This window comes from Vanessa atalanta, chromosome 3 (genome assembly GCF_905147765.1).
Source record: "Vanessa atalanta chromosome 3, ilVanAtal1.2, whole genome shotgun sequence".
In the NCBI taxonomy this organism is placed as follows: domain Eukaryota; kingdom Metazoa; phylum Arthropoda; class Insecta; order Lepidoptera; family Nymphalidae; genus Vanessa; species Vanessa atalanta.
Genome location: NC_061873.1, coordinates 12,617,117 through 12,635,174, shown reverse-complemented (window position 1 = coordinate 12,635,174; position 18,058 = coordinate 12,617,117). Strand labels below are relative to the sequence as shown.

At 32.3% G+C, this 18,058-nt stretch overlaps 1 protein-coding gene across 2 annotated transcripts in view; it reads right to left on the bottom strand.

Moving 5' to 3' along the window:
• LOC125077079 (zinc finger protein ush) overlaps positions 1-18,058 on the bottom strand; it is a 206,860-nt gene that overhangs the window by 99,766 nt on the left and 89,036 nt on the right. Inside the window, exon 1 of one of the 2 annotated variants that reach the window (XM_047688871.1) lies at positions 7,471-7,631. The exons of the other annotated variant lie outside the window; for it this stretch is intronic. Within the exon in view, the coding sequence (XP_047544827.1) occupies positions 7,471-7,567 (97 nt within the window). The 5' untranslated portion in view covers positions 7,568-7,631. Of the gene's footprint in view, positions 1-7,470; positions 7,632-18,058 lie in introns of those variants that run through there. 2 annotated transcript variants of the gene reach the window in all.

Genomic DNA, 18,058 nt, shown 5'->3' with positions numbered 1-18,058 from the left:
GCTATTGCTCTTCTATCTGTGGTCATCGTGTTAGTTTTGTGCAGATCTGAGTGAATATCATCCGTTCACTCAACGGTAGAATGATCTACCGTATTACGTAAATTAATTTGGATTGCTGTCTCCTTAGTTAAATGGTGAGTGAACCGTAAATTTAAGACACAAGGGATATAGCATATAAGATCCCCTGTAAAAGGTATTTTTTTTACAGTGACAGCGTCTATGGGCGAAGGTTAAAGGTTAACAGTTAAAAAAAAAAAACATTAATCGATTGAAAACTTTTTAAATAATTTATATATAAATAAATATTTTAATGCTTCTAATTCTGTAATGAAATACCATTATAATCTTATAACTAATTTAATATCATCAGTCTTTGAAATTACAGCCTAAGCGGTGTCAATGTCGGTGTCGGTGCCGTTGGTCCCTAGTGCTAACCTAATCTAGATGCTAGTTGAATATGGATTAAAAACTAAATCGAACAATAATCTCGCACTTAATTTAATGGAAGTCAAATTACAAATGTGTATTTTATAAACAAGTTTTATATGGAAATCAATTTAACATATAAAGCGTACTCGTTTCTTTTATAGTATGTAATGGCTACTTATATATAATATAATAAATGTTTCGACCAATCCCCGCTAAGGGAACGTCTCCCGCCATTACTGTGCAGTCGGAGATAATCACAATATCTTAGTTTTTAAGATGTGGTATGCATCTTATTACTGATGCGCGTCACGTGATTTCGAAGACTACTTTTTGTATCGCGTCGAGAATAAACGGGTGTACATTTATATAGTACCTTTATCGATTGTTATAGCGAAAATTTTAAGTGATTTCATCTCGTCCTATATGATACGACGATAATCAAGTACTTAAATACTTATAAGCTTTTGAATTCCTTTGTTTTGTTTTCGTTATCGAATGCAGAGTAGTGTTTTATATAAATAAAATACATTCGTGAGAGTTATTAATATTGATATTGTTAAATGTTGCATATTCGCTTACTTTATCTATCGAGGAAATTACGATAAATACGTCTGAGACGTGATTTCCATTCGCCGCACTATTACGACACTGTATTCTTGAAACGCGTCGAGTATTCCTCGATAATGTATAATATTTAATAATAATAACATAAAATTGTTTTAACATCGTATATGATTTTAATATGAAATGAATGGCAACACGTGGTACCGGTACCGGCGACAGACATTGAACTCGCGACCTTTCCGGCCCCGCCTCGATCGCGAATCAATTAGGCAGAGTATGATCAGGCCAGCCCACTCCACGTAACTTTATACTCAATGAGATGCGAAAACGTTTGACAAAGATTGGTGCGATGTAATATCTTAATAAAAATAAATCGACTCCATAAATAATTACTCAAAGATAAACTTAATAGCATGTCTACCGAATGTAAACGCTGATTGGGAAGTCACTAAGACACGCTCCTAGTTAAGGGGTACAGGGTCTCTTTGATGTATTTATTTTGATGTATTAACAATAAATATACTTGATACATTTGATTTGATAGCATTATACATAACTTAACAATGTTTAATATCAATTAAATTGAGATAGTTTTGAGGCAGCTATTGGTTAAATACTAAACAAAACGCAACAAAGGGCCTCATTTCAAAAATTCAAAAATATAATAAACGAATGGTTAGATATGATTGGCTGTCTAAAATCTCTTTATTTAATTTGTTGTTCAAAGTGTTCAGATTTTACCAAAAAGGTTAACAGTACGTCAGTATCAACAAGAGACAAAATAGAGTAGGTATCAAAATTTGTCTATGCAAAAGCATTGATGACGTCATAAAGTATACAAATCATTATCTACTTTAATATACTTGAAATCGGCAATGTAGCAATCTCAATCAGCAAGGTAATGTTGTTTGCATTCCTTAACCATTTAAGTTTGGTCATGGGCGTTGCTCTAAAGAGTTAACGGACACGCCTTCAAGACGGTGACGTGTTTTAAGAAAACCTGTGTTTCTAAAACATGTTAAGTACGGCAGTTATACATAGAAACAGGTCTAGAATACCTAAAAAAATGCCTTTGATGATCATGCTATAATAATTACAAGATTATCATTAATATTTATGTATTAATACTGTCCTTATTGATAAATATAATTTAATACATTTATTGTAAATAACACAAAAATAATTAAGACGGTGAAAATCTGCTTTCAAAATTCGTAGGTATTTACTGTATTATATTAAAGATCTTTTTTATTATTTCGATCAGTATAAATATATTCCTCAATGTAATTCATTATTAATTAAATAAATATTTCCCAGCCATGTTAAGAAATAGTTATCTATTTTATAACGGCAAAAGTGCACTGTTATGTATCGTATAGACCATGTGATGCTGTTTCGTCATCATTATGACGAATCTTTTATCAGCATCTACGCAGCACTCTGTTATGGGTACGTCCAGGAAATGATTTCAATTAACCTATAGACAACATTATTGCTTGAAATTTATTTCATTTATAATCTGTAATACAGATTATAAATACAACCTGCTATTATATCGCTTACGTCTTAAATTTTATAGATTTGCATATAATTTATTTCTTAGTAATTATTTTATAAATTTAGAGAATAAAATATTTATGAATTTATATATTTGGATATTTTTTATTTTGTAACGTACCTTAAAGTAGAGTGAAAAAAAAGCGCTTTTCCTTCTCGCCTATTCCAGATCATAACATGACAGAAAAAATCGATAAGAGTGTCGCGTTGGAAATTTTTGAGAATACTTACTATACTTATTTATATCGTTTACGAAACGATATCAATTTTATTCCGAACTATGACCGAAGCGTAACTGGATGAGCTGGACAGCGCGTGTTGAATACAACACGGCTGGACGGCCAGGATTATGTTTCGATTCGATTTCGCTAAACTGTCAATTTGTCAATAGAGTTGTGGTATAAGTGATAAAGAGAACTATAATAATGCCATCTTCATAAGACCTTTCTACCTAAAGGTAAGCTACCAAATACGAATACACCATCATTTATCTAATGTCAATTAAAACATTATATACAAACTCATAATTACTAACCTTTTTTTAAATAGCACACGTTCCGAACTTTAAACATTAAAAACAGCCATTACCTGAATTAAATTTTTTAAAAAATGGCTATGGTCAGTCATCTTTTACGCCGCATAAAAAAACACAAGATGTCACTGATAAAGCTAAAGCATGGCGCTCGTGATACGAACTAGCGATAGCGTGTTCGATTCCCGCCGCGATTTTTCCTGCAGATAACCACGTGTTTTGGGAAAAATTCTACATCGAGACGAACAATAGAATCCGTGGAACCGTTAAAACTGACGGGGAGGGTGTATTTTTATATCTCATACCGCAGTCGGTGCATATTTTCAACCGACTTTAAAATAGAAAGGTATTTTCATCATTTCGCGATTTCTTTTAAAACTGCTCGACCATTGACTGATAACTCTTATATATAACATATTAGAATATATATCAACAAGTATGTGCGTTAATTAATTTATAAAAAATATAATAATATAAGCTTGAAAATACAATGCAATATATTTGAAGTATTTTTTTCATTATCAAGTTAAAAAATCATATTTCACGTATTATTTTTGGCTAGATCATAATCTATCGCAGAAAATATCAGGTATACTATAAAAATCTAACCTAACGTATACGAAAGAAATGTTATACGTTTCATAGTAACTTGAATCGCCGTTCACAATCTTTCCACGGTTTACAATCTCGCGAGATAGATTATGATCTAACGTTATTTACAAAATTACGTATGTATTTAACAATATAGCATTTTTAAATTTATGCTACTAGTCATTGCGGGGGTTTTAGGAGTTGGCCGTCGTCATAAAAAGGTAGCCTATATCCTTCCTTAAGGTTTAAACTTGCTTCATAACAAATTTTAATTTACTTAAATGGTTTGGCCGTGAAAGCGTGGAATTCAGACAGAGTTACAATCGCATTTGTAATATCAGTATAGATTTAAACCAAAAGTATTTTTCAAATCGGTCTGAGTTATATCAAATCAAATTCCTTTGTTCAATGTAGAATATTACACTCACTTATTGATTGTCAAATTATACACCACCGGTTCGGAAAAGAAAATATCCTGACATGAGAAGAGTCGACGAAAACAATTCGGGTCTTTTTTTTTTGTCAATTTGATTATTTACAAACATTCAATATCAAAAGAAATAGCCACGAGACGATAGTTTCATTCCCAAGGTCAAGCATAAACTCACAAAAGCGCTCTTAATTTTTTTTTTAAATTTGGGAACAGAGGCATTTTGAACGTTTTCTGGGATCTCAGTGATATGAGTATATGAGCTAGTAACAAAACATACATACACTCCATAAAATGTCGCGTTACTTCAACGGTCAGTAACTTTATTGATTAAATGATTAGATAATCTTGATAATTGAAAAAGCATGTCACAACGATCAAACGTTACTGAATTCATTTGTTGATTTGTGTATACAGCCAACGACGAACGACATTATTATATTATATTATTTATTAATAAATAATCTATCGTGAGGCGTTTTAAGGAACTCATAATAATATATATTTAAATAAGAGTGATATTACTAATGAAGTAAAGGCAAATGTGAAAATGCTTCTTTTCCTGTCGATAGGTAAGGCTTAGAGTTATGTAATGGTTTCTTTCGAGATGTTTCATCAATGAAATAGCGATGATTTTTACCGCGATATGTGGAAATATTCCATTTCTTTAGGACACAGTGTTACTGTCATTTTTAATAATGTTTTTCTATTTTAAATTTTTTGTCTAGTTAAATTAAATTAAATAATGAGACGAAAAGAAAAGAGAGCGCCAACTATGAGTTTATGTTGAGTGACAGTATGAAGAGAGCTCGGACTCGGATACAAATTATAAAAAAAAAAAAACGAGTATTTACATTTTTTTAAAAATATATATTAAAGTTACGTATACGAATATGAATATATAATACGTTTGAATTTAGAAGTTTGCTTTTGCAAATGAAAGATTTAAAAAATATACACAACTAAAAAAAAAAATTGTGTTCGGGGTACATCTTCACTTGAGGCATTATTACGAGTTGATCAGTAACAGTTTTAAATTGAATTCCGCTCGAACACAACCAATAACACGACTAATTGACAATAAACAGGGAAAGTTAACCAAAAGTACTGAACCGTGGCGTTTCTTATCTCGCAATGAAGGCAGATAAGCGAAACATTCGTTGAATGATCGCGTTGGAATACAGGAATTTTGTATACATACTGGAGTTACACAGCTGATCGGCTTGTATTAACGGCAGTACATTTCAAGACTATACAAATCATACGAAGTATACAATCTAGAACATTCTATTCTCATTAAAACAATTTTTTTTAGAGTATTACTGTTTCAATGTTTTTATTTAGTGTCTTGATATCGATTTTATATTTTCAATATAATATGTTGTGTATATTGACAATAGTTTAGATGGAATCAGCGATAAACAAGAACAAGGATAAGCTTGTAACGCAAAGTCTTAAACATAAATACTACTTAGATCATTCTTTAAATTTTATATAGAAATAATGTAATTCTTTTCTTTTGTAGAACACCCTGTAGGTCGCACAGAAAGAGTATTCACTCGAACAACAAACGAATTTTCACCAATATACAGCAACGCATCTTAAAGTTTTGATCACCACACAACAATGGGACACCCTCGATCTGTGACAACATTGATAATGAACGTGAAATCTCTGCCTGAGATAACGTACCCCCTCCCTCCCCCACCCGCCTTATCAGCCCATCTCGAGACCCATTCACAGCGCACACGTCATTTTTTATCACGTACAGACAACAGTTTTCATAACAAAATGTTTTGTTTTCGTATTCGAATACGATTTGTAAATGTTTAGGCAACATCTAATGTAGAAAGTATTACAGAATGCTTCTAATAATGATAAGATGTCTGATTGATGAAATTAGTGAAGTTGTTGAGTAATTAAATTGGAAACACTAATGAAACATGTTACAAATAATATGAACGCACTTAAGACTAAATTACGCAATCACAACATAAAATTAACTTAACTATATATGAATATAAGTTAATTCTGAAATTAGATAATAATTGAATAAAATATCCACAGATAAACATTGATGATCGGAATCCGAATTGCAACTCTTTATTGAAAACTATATTTTATAAAGCTATTAAAAACTCGTCGCACAATAAAATATCTCAATTTAAAAATACGTATACACAATAATTACAATTGCAATTCGTTGCTGACCGTACTAAGTAACGAATCGGTTGCGAAATATTCAACAGAAGTTCAGTTTCTAGACAGGTCTGACATTGACATCTATCAAAATGGCGACGAGCCACACAACGCGGGAATTTCAGGCCGGTGCCGCAATTCGCAATTGTCAACTCTTGTCATTATATTGTTTTATCTGTGATTTTATAGAATAAACAATGAACCAAATTAATTATAATTATAAAATAATAATATTATTAAGATATATCGCTAAATTAAAGAAATTTTAAGTTTTACACAATTGTTTTTTTTTTTTTTGCGGAAGGCAAATAACTGTTTCATTATGATTTAAGGTTGTACCGTAAAAGTCCTGTTGAGAAAGCAGTTTTGTTTGTACCATTATTATTGTTCAAAACAGGAAAACTGATACACATTCTCGTGTACTCTTACACATCTCAATTAAGATAAAATTCGCATAAAATTTAATGTATAAAATGATTACAATTGATATGTTTTAAATATTTACGGCGAGCATCGTTTTTGCCTTTAGGCATGATCTTGTAAGTTTTAAGCATTTCCTCAAGTTAATTGATATTAAACAATTAAAATTAGCCTTAAGACAATAAAAAAAAATTGATTATTCCTCACGACTTTAAATAAATATATCCTTCTATAATAATATTATAAATAAGTAATTCTGTCTGTCTGTCGCTCTTTTACTGCAAATTTTTGCTCCAAGAAAGGATGTAGGCTACTTTTTTTCGCTTAACACGTGACAATCAACCCCCTAAAACGCGAGCGAAGCCGAGATAGTCAACTAGTTTTTAAATAAAGACAAGATATTGTTTTCAGACAAAAAATCTAAATACTTTGTGAGGCAATAAAAACATTTAAAATTAAATTTAAGGCAACCGAAGTGTTGTTTACACGAACCACTGTTTGAGCTATTGGGAAGACAAATAAGATAAAAAAAACTGAATCATTACGCTTATCGCGATTCCTTATGTCGACTCGTTAACATCAATAACAATGTTTTGTTTACCAGTTTAAAAATCGTTAAACAAATCTCGCTATCGCATTGACATTTCATAGAATCGTTTTGAATAATATTAATTAAACCAAGCAATTTTATAGTACAATTATTAGTTAGAAAAAAGTTATAAACGGGAATAAAATGTACTCATCGTACACATTGTTTTGACGTCGACAGCGCCGCCTGGCGGCGGCCCCACCGCGGCAGCGCACGCTAGCTCCAGCTGTTTCAAATAACTCAACCACAATAACATCACAAACGTCAAACACTTTTTACTTTTTAACTGGGAGCACAAGTTTTCGTTTGCGACGTCATTCTTTTGCCGCGTAATTTTAGTGACTGGCTGGCTGGCGTACGGCGCCCCTCTCCGCACACAAGCGAGCGTGTACGTACGTACGCACACGAGCCCACCCGATCCCTTATCAGGTTGGTTTAACTAGCAATGGCCCGAGATCCTATCGCCTCGGAGCTCGCGGTAACGTTGCATTGAAAGATAACGTCAGCGATCCTATCGCTGTGTTTGAATAAACTTGTATAAAATGTCAAATAAAAAAGCTGCCCGCCATAAAAGTCGTATCTACGGTGGGCGATATTTCGATAGTGGCTCGCGTAATGCTTTTGATATGGAACGGAATTCAAAGCGAAAAACGTTCATAAATTTATTTTATTATCTGTAACTCGTATTTATAATTTCATATCGAGTATTTTATGAGTATCGATTAATAATTTATAAGTCCGAACTTTAAAGATGGAATAAAGGCAATCGGCACCAAAAATATTACTTTCTTCTCTGTTGATTACGGTCACTACGCCCGTTGTTATGTGATTTATCTAAACATGTACATTATTGTCAATAAAACAACGCTATAGAGATAATTTTATATTAAACCCTGCGCCGATACAGATCTAGCACACTTCGAGCCATCCCGCATTTATCTCGGCAAGCGATCGACAAATACTCGATTCTGAATCGATTGAGCCGCGGGAAACTCGCAATCATTCGAACGGCATCTAATCGATTTTGTTCTTGACACTTCGATCATTTATTTTCGCGATACGTTTTGTCAATGTTGAATTCACTTTAATGTCGATCCGCTGCGTGTATGTGCGTCTTTACGGTATAATAAATAAAAAAAAAAAAAAAAAAAGATACATTGTAAGACCAGCCTAATTAGGTTTGTAACAGTTATGTATATGCAACAGCTGCAATTCACATCGATCGTATCTCGAGATAAAATAGTTTTCGTTAACATATTCTTATATCAAACGAATAATCAACACACTTCTTATTATTACGATAAGCATTGTTGTATAGAAAATGTTTGTTGATGTGAATTATTTCAAATTATATCTTAAGAAAACAAACACGCCACAGTGCCTTGTAATTCTAATTTCTAAAGTAATTATTGAAACAAAAAAGTTATCGAACTAGTATTAAATAATATTTATTTGTAAGAATTTATTCTATTATTAAGACAATATACATACTATTTTCGAGAACGCTTAGAACTTATTCCGTCACGCAACTTCAGTGTGGACTGGTGAATACAATTGTTGCAGCATTGAAATTACATGAATTACCTTCACCACGTTATGTCGAAGATTTCAATGATTGACTTTTAATCACAACTCAGCTTAAGACAAATATATAAGGCCAGTTCAAACTAGAGTGTTGAAGACACACTTTTGCAAGTTTCCATTAAGTATGCCGTGTTCTCTGACATGCATTGTTTTAAAATTATATTGAAGGATTTTTATCAAAAAAATCATTAATATTTCTTGTTAAAAATGATAGGATTTCAACCAATGACCTTCAAACATATTGACAATGTTGTAGAAACCGCAAGTAAATACGTGTGCGAAAATGTGTTTAAATCCACCTTTAAGTGTTAAAGAATTATAGATTTTATATCCTTGACTGTATGAGTGAATATCGCTCGGAATATTTTTTATTATTTAGTTGTACCTATAGGTTTCTTGTTTGAAAGTTAAGCCTTAATTATAAAGTCGGGTCGCGCTATAATTTAAAAAATTGTAATTTATTTCGTAAAAATCAAACTTTAGTCTCAGAAAAAACTATACGCAAGTTTCTCGCGTGATAACAGTGTAAGATTTGGTTTCGAGATGTTACGATAACTTGGAACATTATGATTACCCGATATGAGGCAGGTGCGCGAGGCCGCGGTGTGCGATTGTCTATCGCGGCGCATCGCTCCACGCTAGACTCATTTCATTTTTATAACGAATATTTTTGTTCTAAGTATATTATTTGCTTACTTAAAAAAAAACGATGTGATGCTTTTGGTGGGAGCCAATCCAGTAAAAATATAGTACATAGTAATCGTAATTCAAAATCGCTTATGGTTATGGGGATATATTAAGAAAACACCTATTATGATTGAAATAAGAAAAAAATTACAATTAACCCCCAAGAATATATTTAGTGTACACGTATGTCAGGAGTAGGGATCGACATTGTGACCCCGACGCAGCCTTTTCCCTAGAATGCTGCAATAGTAGAATCAAATGACTTATCAACTTAACTTTTATAATGACGGAGCTCCTTGCTGAATAAAATGATTGTAAAACTAAAATAGCCGGGGCTTCTCTTCGTGCGACACAATTTCAAACATGACAAACGTTTAAAAAATGCATTTTTTATTTATGGATTTTTGAATAAATTAATTATTATTTTCAACTTTCGTTAGTAAAAAAACATTTTTAAACTCATAATATATACACATTACAATTATTGACAGTTTATTTTTCGCATTGTCAAATAGCCTATTGGCATTAGACTATTTGTATAATGTTACCAATCTGCGAGAATCTTTATGATTTATGCTATTAAAATTATTAAACGTATTTAGTTAGATTATTTGAACGAAAATATTGGATCGACCCGTAATGGTAGAATGATTCTGATACGATCCGTTTTATGGCCGATTACTGATATTACTTATCAATCTATGTATAACGCTATGTATTCTGATTTCTGAATGAATATATAATAATTATTTGTATCTATAAAATTATATTCAGTTATTATGAGGGTTTGTTACGAATGTCACTTCCATAAATGTACGTCAATGTACACGTTCGATTTATTTCACTAATACAAGTTATGTGTTAATATTTAATATCTAATTTTATTTTAGAGATATTCATTATGTGTTAGGACTAAAAGGTCAGAAGTTATTAAAATTCAAATGTACTTTACTACATTTTTAAAATTAACAATACTGTGCTATTAATAAGATATATCTATAAGGTTCTTTTTATCGATTGTGTGTCGAATCATTTGCGGTTTGATAAAGTAAGTGTGCCTGTCTGGTAAATCCAAAGAAATGGCGTAGGCTACTTATTTATACTTAAAACCTGATAAACAACCCCTAAAATACGAGCGAAGCTGCGTGAGACGACTATTACTTTATACAATATGTTCTTACAACTTTAGTTTCAAACTGTTAAAGGATTAAATTGAAGGGATAGTTACTACCAGTTGCAAATGTTTAACCGAAAATAAACTGCTAATTCAAACATTTAGTTATTTTCCTCCTTAAATATATACAACAAGACACGCCCTTATTTATATGGTTATAGGCTATTATATGTATTATTAATTTTTTTGCATAATTCATTAGCGCCTAATATGATATACAGGACGTTTGAAGTAATGTATTTATTAAGGCACATATGAACTATAATAAAAAAGTTGTATCGATATATTGTTGTATACTAATATAATGAATCAAACGAAATGTGTTTGTTCGTTTGTTTCACTGGTAGAATTAATATGGTACAAATTATATTTAATTTAATTTTAATTCATATTTGCATATATTTAAGGACTTAATTTTTGTGGTTAGAACTCATCAACCGAAATCATCGGTTAAGATGCACGCCATCTTAACCGATGATTTCGGGTTCAAGCCCAGGCAGGCACCACTGAATTTTCATGTGCTTAATTTGTGTTTATAATTCATCTCGTGTTCGGCGGTGAAGGAAAACATCGTGAGGAAACCTGCATGTGTCTAATTTCAACGAAATTCTGCCACATGTGTATTCCACCAAACTGCATTGGACCAGCGTGGTGGAATATGCTCCAAACCTTCTCCTCAAGGGGAGAGGAGGCCTTAGCCCAGCAGTGGAAAATTTACAGGCTGCTAATGTGAGGTCATTTTCCTTATTAATAAAAGACACGCGTGCGAAGCCGGGGCGAGTCGCTTGTTAATAAAAAAATACAATAAGCAAGAAAAGATAAAATACTTAAGACATTAACATCTACTTATTACTTTTATCTTTCAAAGCAACATCGGTACAAGTTACTGGAATGCGGCTCTCGGTAATATAATAAGTATTTAAGTAAATTAAGTAAACATGCTCTTTACAACTTCGAATGAAATAAATTAATCGATTTTACATAAAAAACTACATTATATGAACATTTAAACTGTTCTCTGAAGACCTATTAATATTTATAATTGTTTATTAATTTTTATATAGTTTTTATTGTTAATTAATGTACGTATAAATTTTCGCTTTGCAGTGCTACGATTTTTTTGCGTGGTTTATCCATAAAAGAAGCCGACACGAGGAATTTAAACAAGGATCATCGTTTTATTTATAAATATTATAATCATTAAAATCCAGCGTACCGTTGAAGTCCAAAATGTGGATCTACGTTGTCTACGTCAGCTTGCTTTGACGTATGCAGTCTCAGCTCAGCACGTCCTTAGCTCAGCATATCAGAAACAAAAGATAACGTAGAACATCTGTTCTATGTCTCAGTCTAGTTGATAGGAACTGGACTATATACAATGTATAAGTTCGTTTAATACCTGGCGCGTTGGATCACAGAGACATCGACTTGACAACCACTTGACAATGAAAAACCATCAACAAGAACGCCCATTACATTCATAACCAGTGATCAGAAGAATCTTAGTCTTCCAGTAAGAGCCATAATCAGATGTGTTATTGTAAGTCTTGTACAATGTTCCAGTGTGCCTGTTATAAGACGAGCCAATAATACTATTTGCACTTCAATTTCATTACAGAAATATGGATATATCAATTTCCTATCTTTGTAAGTTAAAGAGTTAGTTATCACCATTTTATTAAGTAAATTAATATTTTTAAGTGCGAATAGTTGGCTTGGTAATATTTGCCATGTTCTCATTGAGAGAGTTCAATAAACCTTCGTAAGATTCAAGCATACGTGCAGCGCTTCAAATTAATATGAACTTTATTCATTGAATTTTTCATGAACGCAAATCTTGATAATCTTCGTTCCGAACTGACCGTAGAGCTATAAAACTAACAGCTATAATTATACGGAATACATAAAACACGAAAATTAAAGTTTAAAAAGGACACTGTAATAAAAATCTAATAAAAAAATCCGTGCATTAGGGTCCATTAGAACGAGACGAAATCTTATTAATTCTTTATCAACGGGTGTGTGTTATCAGTTGAGTAGCTCTTGATTTATGCTGTCCTGTTATCTCCTGAGATGTGGTCGGCGCCACCGCTATCAGCGCTTATAGATTTGAAGTATGGGAAGTTATTTCGGCTCCCGGGATTTCAAACAATTAAACGCGTTAACGCTGTCTAATTGTAAGCGCTTTTAAATCGCTTTATGTTATGATATTATCTATCGAATTAAAATTTCGAACTGGCTAAATTTTACCTTTCAAATGTTGCAAGTAACTTAGATCTCTTCGACGGTAGCTTGTCGTTGGTGGCAACGGTTACCACATTCGTCTGTTATCTATGCATAATTATAAATAAAACTGTAATTGTAAATACGCGGTATCTTGCTCCAGTAATTACAGAGACCGAGTCTTCAAACCGAAACACAAACTATTTAAATATTAACTTAACTATTATATTTGTATAACGGGATCGCGTTAAATATAAAAAATATATATATATTTGTAAGAAATTATATTAAGACGACATGGACCAGTGGACTACACGTGGCTACTAAACAAAGGCCGCAGTGCTGAGTCCAAGTAAGCACCGCTTGAATATAGTCTGTATTTAGCTATAAAAAAATATACTTTGCCACATGAGTATCAAGCAGTAAAGTAGCGTGGTGGAATAGACTCTGAATCTACTCCACGAGCAGCAAGGCTGTTCCTTTATTACTTGATCAATTAATTCGAAAGTATTTTACTGTCACTGAGATTTATTCGTAGAAATCGAATCGAATGATAAGAATGTAATACTTATTTTTACTTCTTATATAGGTACAAAAATAACTTGGATACATCACGAAGACGCCCCCCCCCCCCACGTATAATAATTACAGGCGTGCATTAGTATGAGTGAGTGCTTGGATTTATAATATTTCATAGTGTGCGTGAGACAATTAAGAGTAAAGTCAGCAAAAAAATACAAAATAGATTATATTTGTTAAGTATATTTGATTAGAAAAAGTTGATTAGTCTTTTTCTTTTTAATGTCAAATTAATGATGAAAGAAAGAGAAAACTGTATTTAACTTAACACCCGCTAAACAACGCTTATACGGACGGAAAGCCTTACTGTGAAAACTAATGAATTTGTTTTTTATTAATCATTTTGTACCGTTTTTTTTATTTGATTATTTATCAGTTGACAGATATATGGATTAATATTTATAAAATCGAATACACTGTTATATATTGCACGTTAATTTTTTTTTATAACCACCGTCAGCATAAAAATTAATCGTTTTGTCAATAATTGATTAAAATTTTTTATACTTATATTCAAACATTCATTCCCAAGTCATCAAATGAAGGCGTTTTAGTGTAAACGTATATAATATCTGTAATTGTTTTGCGTTTAAGTTTAAGTCTCGATTATCAAACGTTTATGACCCACAATTCGTAACACTTTACAAACATCCTAAATCGTGTAGTCGAATCGTAAAATCCTCCGCGTTCCGTCATAACAGAGACGGTCCATATTGCATTGTTGGGCTAATTGGATAGAGATGCTTATCTCGGCCCGATAAAATGAAATAGATAACATTCTGTAGTGACTTATTAAGGTCGTTCTCAGAATAATATTAGATGGTACGATACGGCGTGTGTGCGATGTACCGATGGCAAAAAAATCTTCGTACCGTTTTCACAGCGATCGAGGCAATACGACACACTTTCTTATAAGACTTCGATTAGCTTGTGTAAACATATTATAAATTAAAGTTGAGGTTCTTGTTGATTTGCTCTCGTTAGAAAATACATACACAGATTGTACACATACGGAATAATAATTTGAATAAATATAAATTCTTTTGTTACTGAACTTAACTGTCTTTTGGTAAAGTCGGTTAAAATAACGTTATTTAAAATTTTATAAGCAGTCAAAAACATTTTTCATTTTTGTATATATTTGCACAGTAACAATTACTGAATGAAATATAGGTACGTAAACACAACAAATACTCGTCAAACCGCACTTTTCTCTAAATTTCAGTATATTATTAATCCTAATGATATATCACGACATCCAATTTTAAAGTCAGTAAAAAAAAAATCCCGAAAATCATTATAAATCAGCAAAAAAATCTAGTCTCGAATAGAATTTAAAACTTAATTTTTTTATGCTATCCGTACACCAAGCCTATCAGCGATCAGTACAACGTATCGCGTTGTGTAGTTTTTGCGAAATTGGTCCCGATCGAGTCTTATACAGCGCGAGTAGATTCCCTGAACCTTGTCTGATTGTGTTTGAGTCTTGGAACTGCTAACAAAGGGAGATTGACTCTACCCGATGACGAAACCGAGTATCTGTACAGAGTACAGATAGCAACGGGCGTAGATTGATTGTTATGTGTTTTATGAATCGTGGCACAAGCCGACTTACTACTACGATCATACTAAAAGTCACTTACGCCTGTAAATACAATTTTTAATATGATTATGTTATATGAATATATATTTTATTATTTATTTAATATAGGTAGCCAGACTGAAGGTCATCCACCGAAAAATATAAAAGACGCCCATAGAAAATGTCACTGTTAGAAATATTTACCATCCCGTACAACGTCGGAAACTAAAATTTCATGTTCCTTGTGCCTGTTATATTGGCTATATGTCAGGAGTGTGCCTGCCTTGGGCTTGCACAAAGACCTCCACCAAGTATTTGATATGTTCGTAAATACTTGTGACAACTGACATCAAACCTGTGTTTGTGGCGAAGCTAAGAAAAAAATCATTTGTTAAATCGCAATGATCTGTGACCCTTAGTCATTGAATTTAATTGTATTCCATTTTATTTTATATATGTGCTTTAAAAATTATTTGATTTTGAAATTCAAAGTGACGTCATCAAATTTCATTCGCTGATTACGTCATGATTTGTGTGTAAATCAAAATATTCTTTATTGGATTTGGCTGTTATATACCAGTGAATTGTTATGCTGTCGGATGACTATTTCGGAATGGAGATTCTGCACAGAATTGTCTACAAACATGGTAGTTACTCATTTTCTCAAATGAAATATTTAGTAAATTATATCCTTACTACTAATTTTATTGTTGATATATTTATATATCATTATTATTATCAAACATTGTTTTCTATTTGAAATTTGCCTTATTTTTAATACTGATAAAGTTCATTACAACCTCCACTTGTCTCCTTGACTCATATATAAAAACTTATAAACGCTATCGTTCCAGCCTCATCAGGCACAACAAGCGCTCGGATACAACCAGTGTTCTGGCGGTCTACACTTCCCCCAAAAAAGATTTTAAGATACTCCCTGGGGCGCATCACCGAGTCACCAAGACTTGACCATCATCAGTGAGACGCCCCCCAACGTGCGGCGCCCGTGTTTTTTTGTACGCACTCAGGATTAAGACAGGTCTGTGTCGTTCTGAAGGTCACTTTTGAATAAAGATTTTTAGGAAATCAAGACTTGATGTTTGATTTAAATCCATGTTATTTGTCACGTTAACTTGCAACAATTCACATTCACGTTTCACTTTCCGTTCTCACCATTTCATTAATATAATATTCGTACTTCTCAAGTAATATATTACCGAGTATCCCTTTCTAAATTTAGCTGTTAACGCGTAACTCAGGTCCGATGCGACGGATAACTGTTCGTAATTTAAAAAATATGGGCAAATTTATCTGATGTAGGTAAATTGACGGCAGGTGTTAAGTATATTGGATATGTTAAGCCGTTTACGAGTTGTTACAAGCCGTTTATTGACGAGAGATTAATTATTACGCGTTAATAAAACTATTAGGATCGTGACGTGATAGCGATCGGAAGATTAGCGCTTTGTTTTATGCAGATAGTTCGGAAATTGTTGTTAATTTTTCAAGGATAAGTATTATGTAAGAGTTTAATTTAAGAAAAAAAATCATATTTTTTTGATAAACATAATTAAAAATTTATATCGATTACGGTGAGATGATTTTTTTGCTGTAAAATACAATTGCTTTTAAAGTTTCACAGCAAAATTGAGTCATGCTCTATTCAGATTTGAAATCCTTGTGTTGTGTGTGTGTTACCTTCTCTTTATAATGATAAAATAGTAATTTAGCCTTATTAAATTACGAAAAGACACTTCTATTTTATTTATTTGTATAGACTTGGTTTTGCTTGGAATAGTTATCCACAGACAAATTAATCAAAATATGTTGAGTGCTACTGATAGAAATAAAAATCATTCCTTACACTGTCACTGCTAAATGTAAGATATTTTATTATAGCTATAATTACACTGGCTCACTCGCCCTTCTATCTGGAACTTTACAATATAATGTATTGACGTTTACTTGGAATAACTGATAAATGGAATTTACCTACCTCCCCAAGGGGATTTTCCTTATACACCACTAAAATGCTTTGAAAATTATCATTTAAATCTAACCATAGATAATATATACACAAATATAAAAGCCGCGCATAAACGCAGCACCGTCCTCCTCGCAAAGGTGACCGCGCCATAGAATGTGAAACCGAGTTTGACCGTATTGTTTCCTCGTGTGAGCGGTGCTTTAAACAAAATTTACAAATTGTTTAAAGGTAAGAATCCTCAGATATAATATCAATTAAAATAAATTAAATTCTGACACATGTCTGCATTGGGCTAGAATTGTGGAATAAGCTCAAACCCTTCTCCTTAAAGAGGTTACTATTGTGCCTAATAACACTAACTCAATTAACACGGAAGAATAAGTTATACCAAGGTGGGTCGGACCCACCCAGATTAATTTATACAAGGCGTACGTATTTATTTATACTATAATATTTACAAGACATTCTCGCATGTCACGATGAACAGTTACTTGGGTATATGATAATGTTATGTATGTACTTAAGCCTCCGGAATGCGCGCCATATTCTGGTATTAGTTTTATGTAGTCCTAGTAGATTTTATCCATTTGCCAATACAAGTAAAAGTCTTCACTTATTAGAACAGATTTATTTTATCTCTTTAGACGTTTTCCTCGTGTTAGCAACAGTCAAGTAACTTGAGCAAGTAAGGTGGGAGACAAACGAAGCATAACTTTTGAATTATTTTATCAACATTATAAAACGTGTTTCCTTGTGTGACTGTCCGTTTATTATGTGGTTTTCCTTAATATAATCGTATTTATTTTTGATTAATTACCTACTTCTTAGTATTTCACACAAGTATTTCGGTTCAAAAGTCAATATCTAAACGACTGTTTTAAAATATTATACTTTCAAACTAACGGAAGCCTATCAAAAATACAAACCTTGC